The sequence below is a fragment of the Nerophis ophidion genome, linkage group LG03, assembly GCF_033978795.1.
Source record: "Nerophis ophidion isolate RoL-2023_Sa linkage group LG03, RoL_Noph_v1.0, whole genome shotgun sequence".
In the NCBI taxonomy this organism is placed as follows: domain Eukaryota; kingdom Metazoa; phylum Chordata; class Actinopteri; order Syngnathiformes; family Syngnathidae; genus Nerophis; species Nerophis ophidion.
Window position 1 is genome coordinate 14,533,559 of NC_084613.1, and position 17,876 is coordinate 14,551,434.

The following is a 17,876-nucleotide window of genomic DNA, read 5'->3' on the forward strand; positions in this document are numbered from 1 at the left end:
GTTGAGTAAAATGACGACTTTTATTATAATACTGGCAAAATTCAAATGTGACCTTTTTCTTGTGAAATTCCAACTTAATTTTCACAAGCTTTTATATATTTGCTTAGTTTGTATATATTATTTATGTTGTAAATACTAATCTTTATATATCTAGAAAGGGTGGTCCTAAAGAGGTAGGCATTTTTCTAAGGTCTCAAGAAGATAAGAAATACAAGAATGTGTGTGTGCGTGGGTGTGTGTGTGTGTGTGTGTGTGTGTGTGTGTGTGTGTGTGTGTGGGGGTGTGTGTGGGTGTGCATGTGTGTGTGTGTGTGGGTGTGTGTGGGTGTACATGAGCAGGAGAGGAGCAGTGTATTCCTAATCTTCCAGCAGGCTCGGCAGCTTCATCCTCTCATGGTCCCGGTCCTCATGGTCCCGGTCCTCATGGTCCTGGTCCTCATGGAGTGGGAGATGCGAATGAGTGTGGATCAGCTTGAGATGTCTGGATTGTCCCTCAGGCTGGAGCACTCATGATGTTCTTCTGTGAGGACACGCCGTCCTCGGACTAAGTCCACCCTTGGACTCAGGACTACCAGCCTCCCCACATGCTACCCCTCCGGCTGCGGAGGTCGCTTACAGCCGCAGGGTTGTGCCTGCTCCTCGTCGCTGTCCTCCACAAAAACATTCTCCACCAAGGTAAGATCTCCTGCAGGACCTTCTCAAACTCTTAGACAGGAAGTCCAAGTCAGCAAGTGTGAATAACTTCTCATTATATATATATATATATATATATATATATATATATATATATATATATATATATATATATATATATATATATATATATACAGCCGTAGAAGATCCAGTCCAGGAGGACTACATTAGACTGACACAAGACCATGGTGAGTTCAATGAGCACAGGAGATGCAATTCACAGGCTAATTAGCGTCCGCCTTCCCCCCAGGCTACGATGCAGCAAACACAAAGGTCCTAATGCAATTATGCTAATTTTGCTAATACACCTCATTAGTCATTCATTAGTGGCACCATCCTTCACCTGCTTTCTGCACAATTTTCACCAAGGTTCCGTTATTTTTCCCTCAAATGATTCTTAATTTTTCAGAGGTATCGCTTAGATTCTCTCATTTCACAGAATTTTCCTTATTTTCACACATGTTTTCTTTGTTTTTCCCCAAAAGTTTTCCCCATATTTTGGAATTTACCTTGTTTTCCCAAAAGTTCCCTTTTTTTGCCCAATTTTCCCTTATTTAACAAATTTTCCCCCCACCATTTCACTTTATTTTTAATGTTTTTCCTATTCCTCCAAAAGTTTCTCTTATTCTCCTCAATTTTACTTTAGTTTCCCTAAAAAGATTCCTTAGTTTGCCCATTTTTCCAGTATTTACCAAAAGTTTTCATTATTTTCCAAAAAGTTGACGTTATTTTACCAAAAGTTTTCTTTATTTTCCTAAAGGTTTTCCTTATTTTACTAAAGGTTTTCCTTATTTTACAAATGTTTTTTTTATTTTGCCCCCAAAATTTCCCCCCAACATTAAATTATACACATCTGAGAGGAATGTAATGAAAAAATATTGACTAATAAAAATTGAGAAGATAAACAAATTAAAACCTTTAGTAAAAGTTTTTATTTTCCCCCAAATTTTCCATATTTTTCTAAATTTTTACACATTTTTCCAAAAGTTTTCCTTATTTTACAAACGTTTTGGCTATTATCCTGAAAGTTTATCTCTTTATTTCAGCACAATTTTCTGAAATGTTTCTTTATTTTCGCAAAATTATTCTCATTTTCCCAAGAGTTTACCTTATTCTACTGAAAGTTTTCCTTATTTTTCCAAAAGTTTTCCGTTACTTCCCTAAAAGTTTTACCCTTTTTACCAAAGGATTTATTTATTTTTCCTCAATATGTCCCTAAGTTCCTAAAGGTTTTCCTTAATTTGCCAAATGTTTTTCTTATTTTCCACAAAATGTTCCGTATTTTACCCAAATTTTACTTATTTTTCCAAAAGTTTACCTTACTTTCCCAAAAGTTTTTTCTTATTTTCTCAAACGTTTTTTTATTTTGCAAAAGGTTTTTCTTATTTTCTCCAAAGTTTACCTTATTTCTCCAAACTTTTCCCTTATATTACTGAAAGTTTTTGTTATTATTAGTTTTCTTTATTTTTCCTCAAAATGTCCATATTTTAATAAAGGTTTTCCTTATTTTACGAAAAGTTTTTCTCATTTTCCACAAAATGTTCGGTATTTTAACACGTTTTTACCTATTTTCCCCAAAGTTTTCCTTATTTTACAAAAGTTTTGTTAATTTTCCTCAAAGTTTACCTCCAGGCTAAAATACAGCAGACACAAAGGTGCTAATGCAATTAAGCTAATACACATCTTTAGTGGCATCATCCCTCAGCTGATTTCTGCACAATTTTCCCAAAGGTTTCTTTAATTTCCACAAAATGTTTCTCATTTTCCAAAGAGTTTACCTTATTTTAAGGTTTTCTTTGGTTTTCCTCAAAATTTCCCTATTTTATTAAAGGCTTTCCTAAATTTACCAAATGTTTTTATTTTCTGCAAAATTTTCCGTACTTTACCAAAATTTTACTTATTTTTCCAAAAGTTTTCCTTACTTTCCCAAAAGTTTTTTCTTATTTTCTCAAACTTTTTCTTATATTCCCCATAGCTCTCCTTATTTTCCCAAAAGTTTCCCTGAAATTATTGAAAGTTTTTCTTATTTTACGAAATTTTTTCTTAATTTTTCCTCAATTTCCCTATTTTACAAAAGGTTTTTCTAATCTTACCAAAAAAAAATTCTTATTTTCACAAAAATGATCCGTATTTTACCAAAAGTTTACTTTGTTTTCCAGCCCGTGAACACAGCACTTTAAAGGCCTACTGAAATGAGATTTTGTTATTTAAACGGGGATAGCAGGTCCATTCTATGTGTCATACTTGATCATTTAGCGATATTGCCATATTTTTGCTAAAAGGATTTAGTAGAGAACATTGACGATAAAGTTTGCAACTTTTGGTCGCTAATAAAAAAGCCTTGCCTGTACCGGAAGTAGCAGACGATGTGCGCGTGATGTCATGGGTTGTAGGGCTCTTCACATCCTCACATTGTTTATAATCATAGCCTCCAGCAGCAAGAGCGATTCGAAACGAGAAAGCAACGATTTCCCCATTAATTTGAGCGAGGATGAAAGATTTGTGGATGAGGAAAGTTAGAGTTAAGCACTAGAAAAAAACTAAAATTCTGGAAAATCCCTTATCTGCTTATTGTGTTAATAGTGTTTTAGTGAGATTATAAAGTCATACCTGAAAGTCGGAGGGCTGCGATGACCGCCAGTGTCTCTGAGAGAAGCCAATGGAGGAGCCAAGATCACAGCTGCCTTTTTGACAGCTGCTGCAGGAGGACGCTAACTCCGCACAAGTCTCCGGTAAGAGCCGACTTAATATCACAATTTTCTCATCCAAAAACTTGCTGGTTGACATGTGGTAGAGAAACATTTCCGCTAAAGCTTCACAACAAACAAAGAAACACCGGCTGTGTTTCGGTTGTTAAAGGCAGCTGCAATCCACCGCTTTCCACCAACAGCATTCTTCTTTATAGTCTCCATTATTAATTGAACAAATTGCAAAAGATTCAGCAAGACAGATGTCCAAATTACTGTGTAATTATGCGATGAAAAGAGACGACTTTTAGCCGTAAGTGGTGCTGGGCAAAAATGTCCGCTCAACCAATAACGTCACAAACACGCGTCATCATTCCGCGACGTTTTCAACAAGAAACTCCAAGGGAAATTTAAAATTGTAATTGGCATGTGTTGCAATGTTAATATTTCATCATTGATATATAAACTATCAGACTGCGTGGTCGGTAGTAGTGGGTTTCAGTAGGCCTTTAAAAACATGTTATATCCTATGGTAACAGATACTACAAGGTCACTACAGAAGTGATGGCACAGAATGGTGAGTGTGTAAAACACACAGGCCTTGAAAAACATGTGTCTTCACATGTTAACAGATACTACAATGTCATCACAGACACGATGACACAAAATGATGAGTTAGTGCGACACTGTGTCGGTAGTTTGACATAAATAGTGCGTCTTTTTCAGGTCACCTGTCGAGCGGAAGTTGCGAGGTGGTCATGATGGACCGGGACAGCAGTCAGCCAAGAAGGACCATCGCCCGGCAGACGGCCCGCTGTGCCTGCAGGACAGGACAGATCGCGGGAACCGTGCGAGCCAGGCCGGCCTGCGTGGATGGTAAGACGAGAAGTTTTTTCTTCAAATGTTTAAATGCTTGGTGAGCAACACTTGTATGGTGTCTCCTCTCCTCAGTGGACATCGTCTCCAGTCGCCAGTGGTGTCTCATGGGTCCATGTTTGGACCGCGAGGGCTGCCACCTTCTCGTCAACCAGTCGGGCTGGACCTGCACGCAACCAGGAGGCCGAGTCAAGACCACCACGGTGAGGCTACTTGGTCAGATGGCTCAGCTTGTGGTTGACTTGCGATGTATTTATTCTTTCTCAATCTGACACTTTGAAGTGAAGATCTGCACTTCATGCATTCTAATGGGAGGAGTCCCACAGGGCAGACGACTGGATCCCCTGCTATTTTTCATTTATTTATTTTTTTACATTATTCTTTCTGCCTCATCCCATTGCTACTCTGATGACACACACACTCTCAAACTGTTCAACCCTAAACACATTTCTGCAAAAGTAATTTTACTATTGAAGAATTAAATTATTTCATGGTCTGAAAAAACTGTTCAGATTATTTTAAGTTTTTTAATCATAATCGATACCAAAGGCGGACTTCTGGAAGTCTGCACAACACAGGAAGTTAACAGTACAGCAAAATAAGTGACAAATTCCTCTTCTAAGCTAAGAACACAAGTCTTATGCTGAAAGATATAAACATCCCAGTGAGAGCAGACATTGTACAGAAAGTGATTGTTTTATTATGTTGGTAGTTTTGCTGGATTTTTCCTGGACTTTCTTGGCACACAGCTTCTAAAACTTGTAGTTCATCCTCCCGTTTGGATTATTTTAAGTTTTTTAAATATAATCGATACCAAAGGCAGACTTCTGGAAGTCCGCACAACACAGGAAGTTAACAGTACAGCAAAATCAGTGAGGATTGTGACAAATTCTTTATCTAAGCTAAGAACACAAATCTTGTGCTGAAAGATATAAACATCCCAGTGAGTGCAGACATTGTGTAGAAAGTGATTGTTTTATTATGTTGGTAGTTTTGCCAAATTTTTGCTGGATTTTTTGGGCACACAGCTTCTAAAACTGGTCGCTTATCCTCCTGTTCAGATTATTTTAAGTTTTTTTTAAAAAATATAATCGATACCAAAGGCAGACTTCTGGAAGTCTCCAACACAGGAAGTTAACTGTACAGCAAAATAAGTGACAAATTCCTCTTCTAAGATAAGAACACAAGTCTTGTGCTGAAAGATATAAACATCCCAATGAGAGTAGATATTGTACAGAAAGTGATTATTTGATTATGTTGGTAGTTTTGCTGGAGTTTTCCTGGACTTCCTTGGCACACAGCTTCTAAAACTTGTAGTTCATCCTCCTGTTTGGATTATTTATTTAATGGGGCGATTTTGGTGTGGATACCAACGTGTGGTCATGATAACTTCCCGACTTTAAAGTCTGTATTGAGTTGTTGAGTTGAGTTTGAGTTTATGAGGAATGTGCATGCATGCAACATGATGCATCACAATTTGAGTTGTTGGGTTGAGTTTGAGTTTATTTCGAACGTGCATGCATGCAACATGATGCATCACAATGTGAATTGAGTTTGAGTTTATTAGGAACATGCATGCATGCATGCATGCGACATGATGCATCACAATTTGAGTAGTTGAGTTGAGTTTGAGTGTATTAGGAACATGCATTCATGCAACATGATGCATCACAATTCGAGTTGTTGAGTTGAGTTTGAGTTTATTAGGAATGTGCATGCATGCAACATGATGCATCACAATTTGAGTTGAGTTTATTAGGAACGTGCATGCATGCAACATGATGCAACACAATTTGAGTTGAGTTTGAGTGTATTAGGAACATGCATTCATGCAACATGATGCATCACTATTTGAGTTTGGGTTTATTTGGAACATGCGTGTATGCAACATGATGCATCACAATTCGAGTTGTTGAGTTGAGTTTATTAGGAACGTGCATGCATGCAACATGATGCAACACAATTTGAGTTGAGTTTGAGTGTATTAGGAACATGCATTCATGCAACATGAGGCATCACTATTTGAGTTTGGGTTTATTTGGAACATGCGTGTATGCAACATGATGCATCACAATTCGAGTTGTTGAGTTGAGTTTGAGTTTATTAGGAATGTGCATGCATGCAACATGATGCCTCACAATTTGAGTTGAGTTTATTAGGAACGTGCATGCATGCAACCTGATGCAACACAATTTGAGTTGAGTTTGAGTGTATTAGGAACATGCATTCATGCAACATGATGCATCACAATTCGAGTTGTTGAGTTGAGTTTATTAGGAACGTGCAAGCATACAACATGATGCATCACAATTTGAGTTGAGTTTGAGTGTATTAGGAACATGCATTCATGCAACATGATGCATCACTATTTGAGTTTGGGTTTATTTGGAACATGCGTGTATGCAACATGATGCATCACAATTCGAGTTGGTGAGTTGAGTTTGAGTTTATTAGGAATGTGCATGCATGCAACATGATGCCTCACAATTTGAGTTGAGTTTATTAGGAACGTGCATGCATGCAACATGATGCAACATAATTTGAGTTGAATTTGAGTTTATTAGGAACGTGCATGCATGCAACATGATGCATCACAATTCGAGTTGTTGAGTTGAGTTTGAGTTTATTAGGAATGTGAATGCATGCAACATGATGCATCACAATTTGGGTTGAGTTTATTAGGAACCTGCATGCATGCAACATGACGCATCACAATTTGAGTTGAGTTTGAGTTTCCTAGGAACGTGCATGCGTGCAACATGATGCATCACAATTTGAGTTGTTGAGTTTAGTTTATTTCGAACATGCATGCATGCAACATGATGCATCACAATTTGAGTTGTTGGTTGAGTTTGTGTTTATTAGGAATGTGCATTCATGCAACATGATGCATTGCAATTTGAATTGAGTTTGAGTTTATTAGGAACATGCATGCATGCAACATGATGCATAACAATTTGAGTTGTTGAGTTGAGTTTATTAGGAACGTGCATGCATGCAGCATGATGCATCACAATTTGAGTTGTTGAGTTGAGTTTGTTAGGAATGTGCATGCATGCGACATGATGCACCACAGTTTGAGTTGTTGAGTTGAGTTTGAGTTTATTTGGAACATGCATGCATGCAACATGATGCATCACAATTTGAGTTGTTGAGTTGAGTTTGAGTTCATTAGAAACATGCATGCATGCAACATGATGCATTGCAATTTGAATTGAGTTTGAGTTTATTAGGAACATGCATGCATGCAACATGATGCATCACAATTTGAGTTGTTGAGTTTGAGTTTATTAGGAATGTGCATGCATGCAACATGATGCATAACAATTTCAGTTGTTGAGTTGAGTTTATCAGGAACGTGCATGCATGCAGCATGATGCATCACAATTTGAGTTGTTGAGTTGAGTTTGTTAGGAATGTGCATGCATGCGACATGATGCATCACACTTTGAATTGAGTTTGAGGTTATTAGGAACATGCATGCATGCAGCATGATGCATCACAATTTGAGTTGAATTTATTAGAAACGTGTATGCATGCAACATGATGCATCACAATTTGAGTTGTTGAGTTTGAGTTTATTAGGAATGTGCATGCATGCAACATGATGCATCACAATTTGAGTTGTTGAGTTGAGTTTGTTAGGAATGTGCATGCATGCGACATGATGCATCACACTTTGAATTGAGTTTGAGGTTATTAGGAACATGCATGCATGCAACATGATGCATCACAATTTGAGTTGAATTTATTAGAAACGTGTATGCATGCAACATGATGCATCACAATTTGAGTTGTTGAGTTTGAGTTTATTCGGAATGTGCATGCATGAAACATGATGCATAACAATTTGAGTTGTTGAGTTGAGTTTATTAGGAACGTGCATGCATGCAACATGATGCATCACAATTTGAGTTGTTGAGTTGAGTTTGTTAGGAATGTGCATGCATGCGACATGATGCATCACACTTTGAATTGAGTTTGAGGTTATTAGGAACATGCATGCATGCAACATGATGCATCACAATTTGAGTTGAATTTATTAGAAATGTGTATGCATGCAACATGATGCATCACAATTTGAGTTTGAGTTTATTAGGAATGTGCATGCATGGAAGATGATGCACCACAGTTTGAGTTGTTGAGTTGAGTTTGTTAGGAATGAGCATGCATGCGACATGATGCAGCACACTTTGAATTGAGTTTGAGGTTATTAGGAACATGCATGCATGCAACATGATGCATCACAATTTGAGTTGAATTTATTAGAAACGTGTATGCATGCAACATGATGCATCACAATTTGAGTTGTTGAGTTTGAGTTTATTAGGAATGTGCATGCATGCAACATGATGCATAACAATTTGAGTTGTTGAGTTGAGTTTATTAGGAACGTGTATGCATGCAACATAATGCATCGCAATTTGAGTTGTTGAGTTTGAGTTTATTAGGAATGTGCATGTATGCAACATGATGCATCGCAATTTGAGTTGTTGAGTTGAGTTTATTAGGAACGTGCATGCATGCAACATAATGCATCGCAATTTGAGTTGTTGAGTTGAGTTTGAGTTTATTTGGAACATGAATTCATGCAACATGATCCATCATAATTTGAATTGAATTTGAGTTTATTAGGAACATGCATGCATTCAGCATGATGCATCACAGTTTGAGTTGTTGAGTTGAGTTTGAGTTTGTATCTGAAGCAGCAATAGCTATCCTTCATGAAAACATACTTTGTATGATCGCATTCCTTTTGTCTTAAAGTCCAGTTTAGAGAAGTATTTCATCTTGGATACAGTACATAATCTTCCATATCGGCAGAAACATTCATTTAATTCAATTTCATTCCAAGAAATTAAACAATATTGTTGCCTCTGACAAAAAACACTCACAAACGCTGGCTTACTCTAATAAAAATGCCATGTTTGTTATAAATATAGTTTTTAAAAAAAAGAAAAGAAAAAAATGCTGGCTTCCTCTGGAGAGACCTGTGTCTGCCAGCTTGAGCGCCCACACTTTTCCCAGGTTGACGAGTCAGAGTACTGCTGAGGCATTGAACTGCAAGTTGACAATATATCACCCCCTAACTTGAGGTAGGGGTACTTGATGCCTCAAGACCTGCCTTTTCCACGTGGCAACAAGCATGCGCCTGCTCGCACGCACACGCCCAATACCTGCTGTGTGTAGTCGTGGAGGCACCGCCTGTGTCTGCCTCACTTCTCATCTGCCGCGTTATTTTGGCCAGGAAACATGGAATTTCCGTGATTTTGACAATGAAAATTATCAAAATATACAGGAACCACACCTAAATCACATAGAAAGCAGAAACCAAAAGATAATATTAAAACTCATTAAATTGTATTACTTCGTTTTGGAACATCTCATGGTTAAGTCACTTGGTGACAGGTGAGGCACTGCGTCACTTGCCTCCCCTGACAGCACGTCACTGATTCTAACTGATCTTTTTTGGAACACATTTGTTGTTATTTCCCCATATTTTCTGCACAATAACGCCGATATGCTAAGACTAGCGAGCAGTAGAGAATATGAAGTGATTTTTTGGGTCTACAACATGTTTTGCTTTATTCATTATTGACATATTTCTTGACACTATATGTTGTATATCTTTACATGAGGTTTCGAGTTCATTTTATCATCAATCCTTATACGTTTGAAATTGGGTTTCATTTACTCTTTCAATGTCTACTCCGTCTATTTGTATTTGTGTTTGACTTTCCCTTCTACTGTCACCGAAGAGCGTTATTTTAGTTTTACTGAGATTCAAAGAGTCTGTTTTTGTCAAAACATCTTTTTAATGTAAGCATTTCCTCTGTTATTATTTGTGCTAGCTTCTGTGCGTTCTCTCCTGAAAAAAACTGCCTTGTATCATCCGGGAATAATACTCGCTTTAAATATTTTGTAACTTTTCAAATGTTGTTTATATGGAGATTGAACAATTTTTGGTCCTGGCATTGATCCCTGGGGTACACAACAAGATATATTTAGCGTTGTACATGTATGTTCTCCAATCTTTACGTCTTCCAATCTTCTTATCCAGTTTAAGACCAACCCTCTGATGCCATACCCTTCTAATTTTTTGATTGAAATATTGTGATTGTGTCACATGCTTTTGGTAAATCCAATTAACATATTTTTACCATCTATCGCATTGGTTATTTCTTCTGTAAATTCAATTACAGCCATCAAAGTTGAAACATTAGCTCTGTATCCATATTGCTTCTCAGCGAGCATTCTATTTTTGTTTGTGAAACTCTCTAATCTGTTATTGAACAGTTTTTCAATGATTTAAGAAAATTGTGGAAGTAAAGAAACAGGTCAATGACTTGTAAAGTGATGTTGGTCTCCAGTCGTACAGTAAATTGGTGCAACTTTAGCTATTTTCATTTTGTTTGGGAATTTGCCTGTTCGAAACAATAGGTTGCTGACATACATCAATGGTCCTAAGATCTCTTCAGTAACCTTTTTTATCGTTTCCATATCAATTCCATTAAAATCGATTGAAATCTTAGATTTGCATATTTTCACGATTTTAACTATTTCCTCATGTGTCACATTTTTGAGGAACATTGATGTCAGAATAATTGTGTCATGTCTGGGATCATGTTTTGTTTAAGTTACGTCCTGTTTGGTTTTTAGACTCTTTTTAGTTCCTGCTTTTTCACTCCCTTGTCTTGTTTTCATGGTTACTCATTAGTTTTACCTGTCATGTCACGCACCTGATTTGTTTTGACTCACGCACCGGTTCAATCACCACAGTATTATTTAAGCCACAGTTGCCAGGTAGTCAGCCTGGCAACATCACCCTCAATCACCCTCTACCGCACCCTTGCTCTATGCCGATAATCCAATCCCATATCTCGTTCAAAGTAAGTTTTTTGTTATTAATGCCATAGTGCTAGTTTTTTGTTTTAATAGTCAAGTTTTTACACCTCCTCTGTGAGCGCTTTTTGTTTGTTCCTTTTTTTGAATAAAATTAAAATGTCATTACCTTCACATCGTGTCCGGTCCAATCGCTTTGCACCATGGGAAAACCATCCACACCCAAGTCCCCGTCTGGACAAATTGTATCAAAGTTATCACAAAACATTGTGTTACATTGAGTTCAGCTCGCCCTGCGAGGGGACAAAAGCTGTCTTTGATCCTACCAAGCAAAAGGTTTGCAAAACTCCACTGTGTACAATGGGAAGCGACATGAAGGCATCGGTTTCTTTCTTCTATTGTAATCCACAGGAAGATTTTGTCTTGGCCCCAGATCTACAAAGCAGAGAGGAAGCAGAACATGACTCTCCTCCAGGCAACTTTTCTTTGAACTGTTTTTAATCAAAGATGAAGGCTGTTTACGACCCCCCTCCCTTAGAAACAGGAAAAGTCCAAATAAAAGAGGAGGCATACAATCTTTTGTCAGACCGTGGTGGAACACTGTACAATGGTACGGGTGCACGCGTTTCTCCTCAATGAGCCACATTTAATCCTGTCTCTGTTTAATTCCTTGCTTCTTTGACTGATTAATAGATGTCATCAGTGTTTGAAACTGACAACTTAGTTGGGATTTATATCTACTGTGTCAATATAATCTTCAGTTGAAACTGGGTCTGGAATCATTTCCTCCAATTTTGGTCCAATATTTACAAAGTCATTATTGATGCTTTCAACTACTTCCTTCATGTTGTCATTATTTTTGTTTCCGTATGTATTGGGGGGTAATCCCTATTAGTGCCATTTTCGATAATGCTATTGAGGATGCCCCATGTAGCTCTCATATTGTTCCTGTCTAATAAGTGACTGTAATATTCTTTTCTACATGTTCGTAGTTTGCTAGTTAGCTTGTTTTTATACATTTTGTACTTATTTTCTGCCTCTATAGTTCTTTGTGTTGAGCATTTTCTATATAATGTATTCTTCTTATTACAAGCATTTTTTTAATCCTTTTGTCATCCATGGTTGATTGTTCTTTCTCTGCTTTCTTCTGAGTTGTTTCCATGCACAATGTTTGTCATAAAGTATTATGAACGTGTTTAAGAAATGTTCATATGCTTCATCAACATCAAAGACAAAGAAAACGTTTCAGATCTTTCTATCCGCCTTGGGATATAAGAAGAGAGAGGGGTGTTTGTGGCGAAATGGGCTTGGGAGAGTGAGCAAAATACTGACTATCTGATCGTGAACAGGCATGTTTTAGTTAAACATGGAAAAGGCAGTAATACAGCATCAATCACACACGAAAAACCATTTGAATGTAAATTAATGATCTCTAGCAGAGCCCTCTCTTTGGGACCAGAGGAATCAGGACTGTTACTTAGACCAGGTTTTTTGTTAGACAAGAATATATTAAAATATACATTTTGCCACAACCAAAGAGCTCCGCATGTTCCTAACCTTTGGCTTCTTGTTCCTCCGCCTGTTGCTGGTGTCTCGCAGGTCTCCTGACAGGAAGTAACATGGCCGCCGTCCGTCTCAGTCAACACTCAGACAAGAAGATTCCTGTCGAGGTTCGCCTTCCCGGGGAAAAATTGAGTCCAGGGCAAAGAGCTAGCGACGACTTGAGCGGACAACAAGTCTGTGAGGGACTAGCGAGGACAACGATCAAGAATATGCGGACCGTAATGACATTTTCTGTGAGGATCAACGTCGTACGCACAGTTTCCGAAGTACTAAATCCGAGCACATGTTGGAATCCTGCTGGCCACACCCACATTTACATATGCAAATTATATTTAAACTAGCCATGTGCCTGAGATGTTGCCCAATCACCAGGAGTAGATGTGGCTTCTTTCTGGCGTTTCCCGGCAAACGAAGGGCGGGGCCGAGTTCTAAATGTTAAAATTTTGTGGCGAGTCATCAGATCGAAGTTTGGCGCCACGCCCCGCCCACCTCCTAAGGCGTAGGCAAAAGTCCTTCGCAGTTTACTATCGGCAATCTGCCTTGTATCTGGGATTCTATTTGCTACTTGTTTGGTCAAAGTCCCGAGGAGGAGCTCCTTAAAGTACCACCCCTGTTTTTGGCCGAGACAGAATCCAAGATGGCCGACTTCCTGTTTGTTTTCAAATATGGGTTCCTGAGACATTTACGCGCGTCTTGTCATGACAGACGTCTCCAGTGAAACTGGTGGCAAGGGCCATGAAGAAAATGTGTTCGTAGAGAAGCTGGCTGATGTCATCACGATGATGATTTCATGAAGATGTCATGACGACGTCACAATGATGTCATGATGATGTCACAATGACGATATCATGATGATGCCATGATAATGTGATGATAATGATGTCACAGGGATCATCATGATGATGTCTTGTAGCTGATGGTGTAATAAGGATGATGTCACAATGATGACAGCATGATGATGATGTCATGATAACGATGTCATGATGATGTCACAACGATGATGGCATGTTGATGTATTAATGATGATATAATGATGTATGAATTATGATGTCACAATGATGATGATGTCATGACAATGTCATGATGCCATCATGATAACACAATAAAGTCATGATCATGTATTGATGATGATGTCATGATGATGTAATGGTGATGCCTTGCTGATCAATGATAGTGACGTCATGGTGATGTCATGATGATGTCACGATGACATCACGATTATTTCACAATGATGTAATGATGATAATGTTATGAGGACGATGGCACTATGATGATTTGATGATGATGTAATGATGATGATGTCACAATAATGTCACGATGATGCTACAATGACATCACAATAATGTCACAATGATGTAATAATAATGATGTCATGAGGATGCCATGATGTCATCATGATGTTACGATAAAATCATGATGATCTCACGATGATGTATTGATGATGATGATGATGATGCAATGATGATGCATGATGGTGACGTCATGGCGATGTCATGACGAATTCACGATGACGTCTTGATGATTTCACAATGATGTCATAATGGTGTAATAATAATGATGTTATGAGGATGATGTCATGATGACGTTTTGATGATGCAATTGAGATGATGTCACAATAATGTCACGATGATGTCACGATGACATCACAATGATATCATGACGATGTAAAAATCAATCAATCAATCGATGATTATTTATATAGCCCTAAATCACTACTGTCTCAAAGGGCTGCACAAACCACAATACAAACCACAACGACATCCTCGGTAGAGCCCCCGAACGGTAATGATGATGTCATGAGGATGTCGTCGTGATGATGTCATTATAATGTAATGATGATGATGTCATGATGATGATGTCATGATGATGAATTGATGATGATATCTTTATGATGATGCAATGAGGACGACGTCATGAAGATGTAATGATGATGATGTCATGATAAATCTAATTAAAACCAGGTTCTTCATCTCAGAGATTATTGTTGTTTGTTTACCTGAAAGTTGATCATTGATTGTACTTATCATCCTCAGACTAGAGGCCTGCTAGATTCATTTTAATCGTGGCCATCAGCATCATCGGACAGGAAGTCAGGCAGACACTTCATTTGGCACCTCATGTACTACAAAGTAATGATGCTGTCATGTGATGCTAATTAAGTTTATCATTGCGTCATAAATCTTTCATATTTCATTTCCTCATTGATCTGTGTGAGTGCATCCAATATTAGAAACGTCTCACTGGGCCCATTTTGGACTTCAGTAGCACACTACATTTACTCTATTACATTGACTATATTTACATATATGTATTATATTTACATGTTTAGCTATTCCTCATCCTCCAGTAATAATCAGACGTGTAAGAAACATCCTTTTCTGTCACCAAGGAGGCCAGGATTAGTAATTTAGATGCAGATAAACCACTGTGGAGGAACGTTAGCCACTAGATAGTTTTGTTTTAAAGCAGTGCTTCAGTGTTTATATCCTCACCTTTATTGTTAGTTTGGAAGCCTCATCGCGTCCATTCTCCCTCTTCTGTTGCCACACTGTTTCCGCTTGTAAGTGCTCTGTGTGTGTGTGTGTGTTGACTCACATGCGCCTCGGCTCATATTAGCAGAATTGTTGAAAAAACAAAAAAACAAGTCCTAGTATTTTTCAAAGGCAGAATAGTACCTTTTGCAATTGAAGACTTTACTGGTACTCAGTACTGTTTAGTACTATTATTTAGTGCTGGCATACCAGACACGCGTAGTTTGGACGGCATGTTGTGAGTAAAAGGTCGCTAGGAGAAGACGTCGGCATGAAAAATGCAGAAGTTTCCTTTTAAACTCTCATGTATGTGTTACATTAGCATGATGATACACGCACACACACACACACACACACACACACACACACTCAAATACGCACACACACACAAACACACACACTTGTACACTACGTAGTGAACCACTTTCTCATCAGGCTGAATGATGCTGCATGCAATGTAGCACGTGTGTGTGTGCTTGTGTGTGTGTGTGTGTGTGTTTGTGTGTTTGTGTGTGCGTGCGTGTGTGTGTGTGCGTGCGTGTGAAATGGAAATAAACATCCTGCACACAAGGCCAGCATTGAATTATTCACCACACAGACAACAAGGCGGTTGAAAACATCACAGTACATCATAACAACCCTCAGACAGAATACGCAAATATGCAAATCTGCCCCCAAGCGGCCATGAGCAGCACAGCGATGGCCGAGGACAGGTGAGGTCCTACAAAGACGCTCTCTGCCGCCGCCATGGCGACCACCGGCCTCTGTCCTCGGGGATGCCGCTGCATTGCCTCCATGGGCCTCAAATGATGCATTCAGGTACTCTAGGACAGTGATCCCCAACCTTTTTTGTATCCGCGGACCGGTCAACGCTTAATAATTGGTCCCGCGGCCCGGCGGTGAGGGCGGGGAGGTGTGGGGAATCGGTGGGGGGGGGGATCCTTTATTTTATTTTTTATTTTTTTCTTTGTCATGAAAAAGGGACGTTTTTGTCATGAAAAAGGGAGGATTTTGTGGTTGGTGCACTAATTGTAAGTGTATTTTTTTATGTTGATTTAATGAAAAAAAATATTTTTATTTTTATTTTTTATTTTTTAAATAAAAATTAATAAAAAATTCTTCTGCGGCCCGGTACCAATCGGGCCACGGCCCGGTGGTTGGGGACCACTGCTCTAGGATGAATGTGTTTAGGTTTTTTGTGTGTACGTGTTACCTCCATGGTCCTCAAATGATGCATTCAGGTCCTTAGGATGAATATGTTAAGGTTTTTTGTGTGTACGTGTTGCCTCCATGGTCCTCAAATGATGCATTCAGGCACTCTAGGATGAATGTGTTTAGGTTTTTTGTGTGTACGTGTTACCTCAATGGTCCTCAAATGATGCATTCAGGTACTATAGGATGAATGTGTTTAGGTTTTATGTGTGTACGTGTTACCTCAATGGGCATCAAATGATGCATTCAGGTCCTATAGGATGAATATGTTTAGGTTTTGTGTGTGTACGTGTTGCCTCCATGGACCTCAAGTGATGCATTCAGGTACCTTAGGATGAATATGTTCAGGTTTTTGTCTACACTTTTTCTCACTGGGCCTCAAATGATGCATTCAGGTACTACAGGATGAATGTTTTTAGGTTTTTTGTGTGTACTTGATGCCCCCCATGGTCCTCAAATGATGCATTCAGGTACTATAGGATGAATGTGTTTAGGTTTTTGTGTGTACGTGTTCCCTCCATGTGCCTCAAATGATGCATTCAGGTACTCTAGCATGAATGTGTTTAGGTTTTTTGTGTGTACATCTTACCTCAATGGGCATCAAATGATGCATTCAGGTCCTATAGGATGAATATGTTTAAATTTTTTGTGTGTACGTGTTGCCTCCATGGTCCTCAAATGATGCATTCAGGTACTATAGGATGAATGTGTTTAGGTTTTTTGTGTGTACGTGTAGCTTCCATGGACCTCAAGTGATGCATTCAGATACCTTAGGATGAATGTGTTCAGGTTTTTGTCTACACTTTTCCTCACTAGGCCTCAAATGATGCATTCAGGTACTACAGGATTGAATGTTTTTAGGTTTTTTGTGTGTACTTGATGCCCCCCATGGTCCTCAAATGATGCATTCAGGTACTATAGGATGAATGTGTTTAGGTTTCTGTGTACGTGTTCCCTCCATGTGCCTCAAATGATGCATTCAGGTACTATAGGATGAATGTGTTTAGCTTTGATGTGTGTACGTGTTGCCTCCATGGGCGTCAAATGATGCATTCAGGTACTACAGGATGAATGTGGTTAGTTTTTTGTGTGTACGTTTTGCCTCCATGGGCCTCAAATGATGCATTCAGGTACCTTAGGATGAATGTGTTCAGGTTTTTGTCCACACTTTTCCTCTCTGGGCCTCAAATGATGCATTCATGTACTACAGGATGAATGTTTTTAGGTTTTTTGTGTGTACTTGATGTCCCCATGGTCCTCAAATGATGCATTCAGGTACTATAGGATGAATGTGTTTAGGTTTCTGTGTGTACGTGTTGCCTCCATGTGCCTCAAATCATGCATTCAGGTACTATAGGATGAATGTGTTTAGCTCTGATGTGTGTACGTGTTGCCTCCATGATGGATAATTGATGCCAACTCAACACAAAGTTAAGCGCTAACATTAAAATGTGGACAAAACAACTTGCTAA

At 38.6% G+C, this 17,876-nt stretch overlaps 1 protein-coding gene across 1 annotated transcript; it reads left to right on the forward strand.

Moving 5' to 3' along the window:
* Positions 1-362: 362 nt before the first annotated feature.
* LOC133548714 (chemokine-like protein TAFA-5) lies at positions 363-14,635 on the forward strand. Its single transcript, XM_061893689.1, has 4 exons — positions 363-674; positions 4,106-4,255; positions 4,331-4,458; positions 12,698-14,635. Exons 1-4 carry the CDS (start codon positions 584-586, stop codon positions 12,704-12,706), a joined length of 378 nt encoding a protein of 125 aa, XP_061749673.1. The 5' UTR covers positions 363-583; the 3' UTR covers positions 12,707-14,635.
* The last annotated feature ends 3,241 nt before the right edge of the window (positions 14,636-17,876 follow it).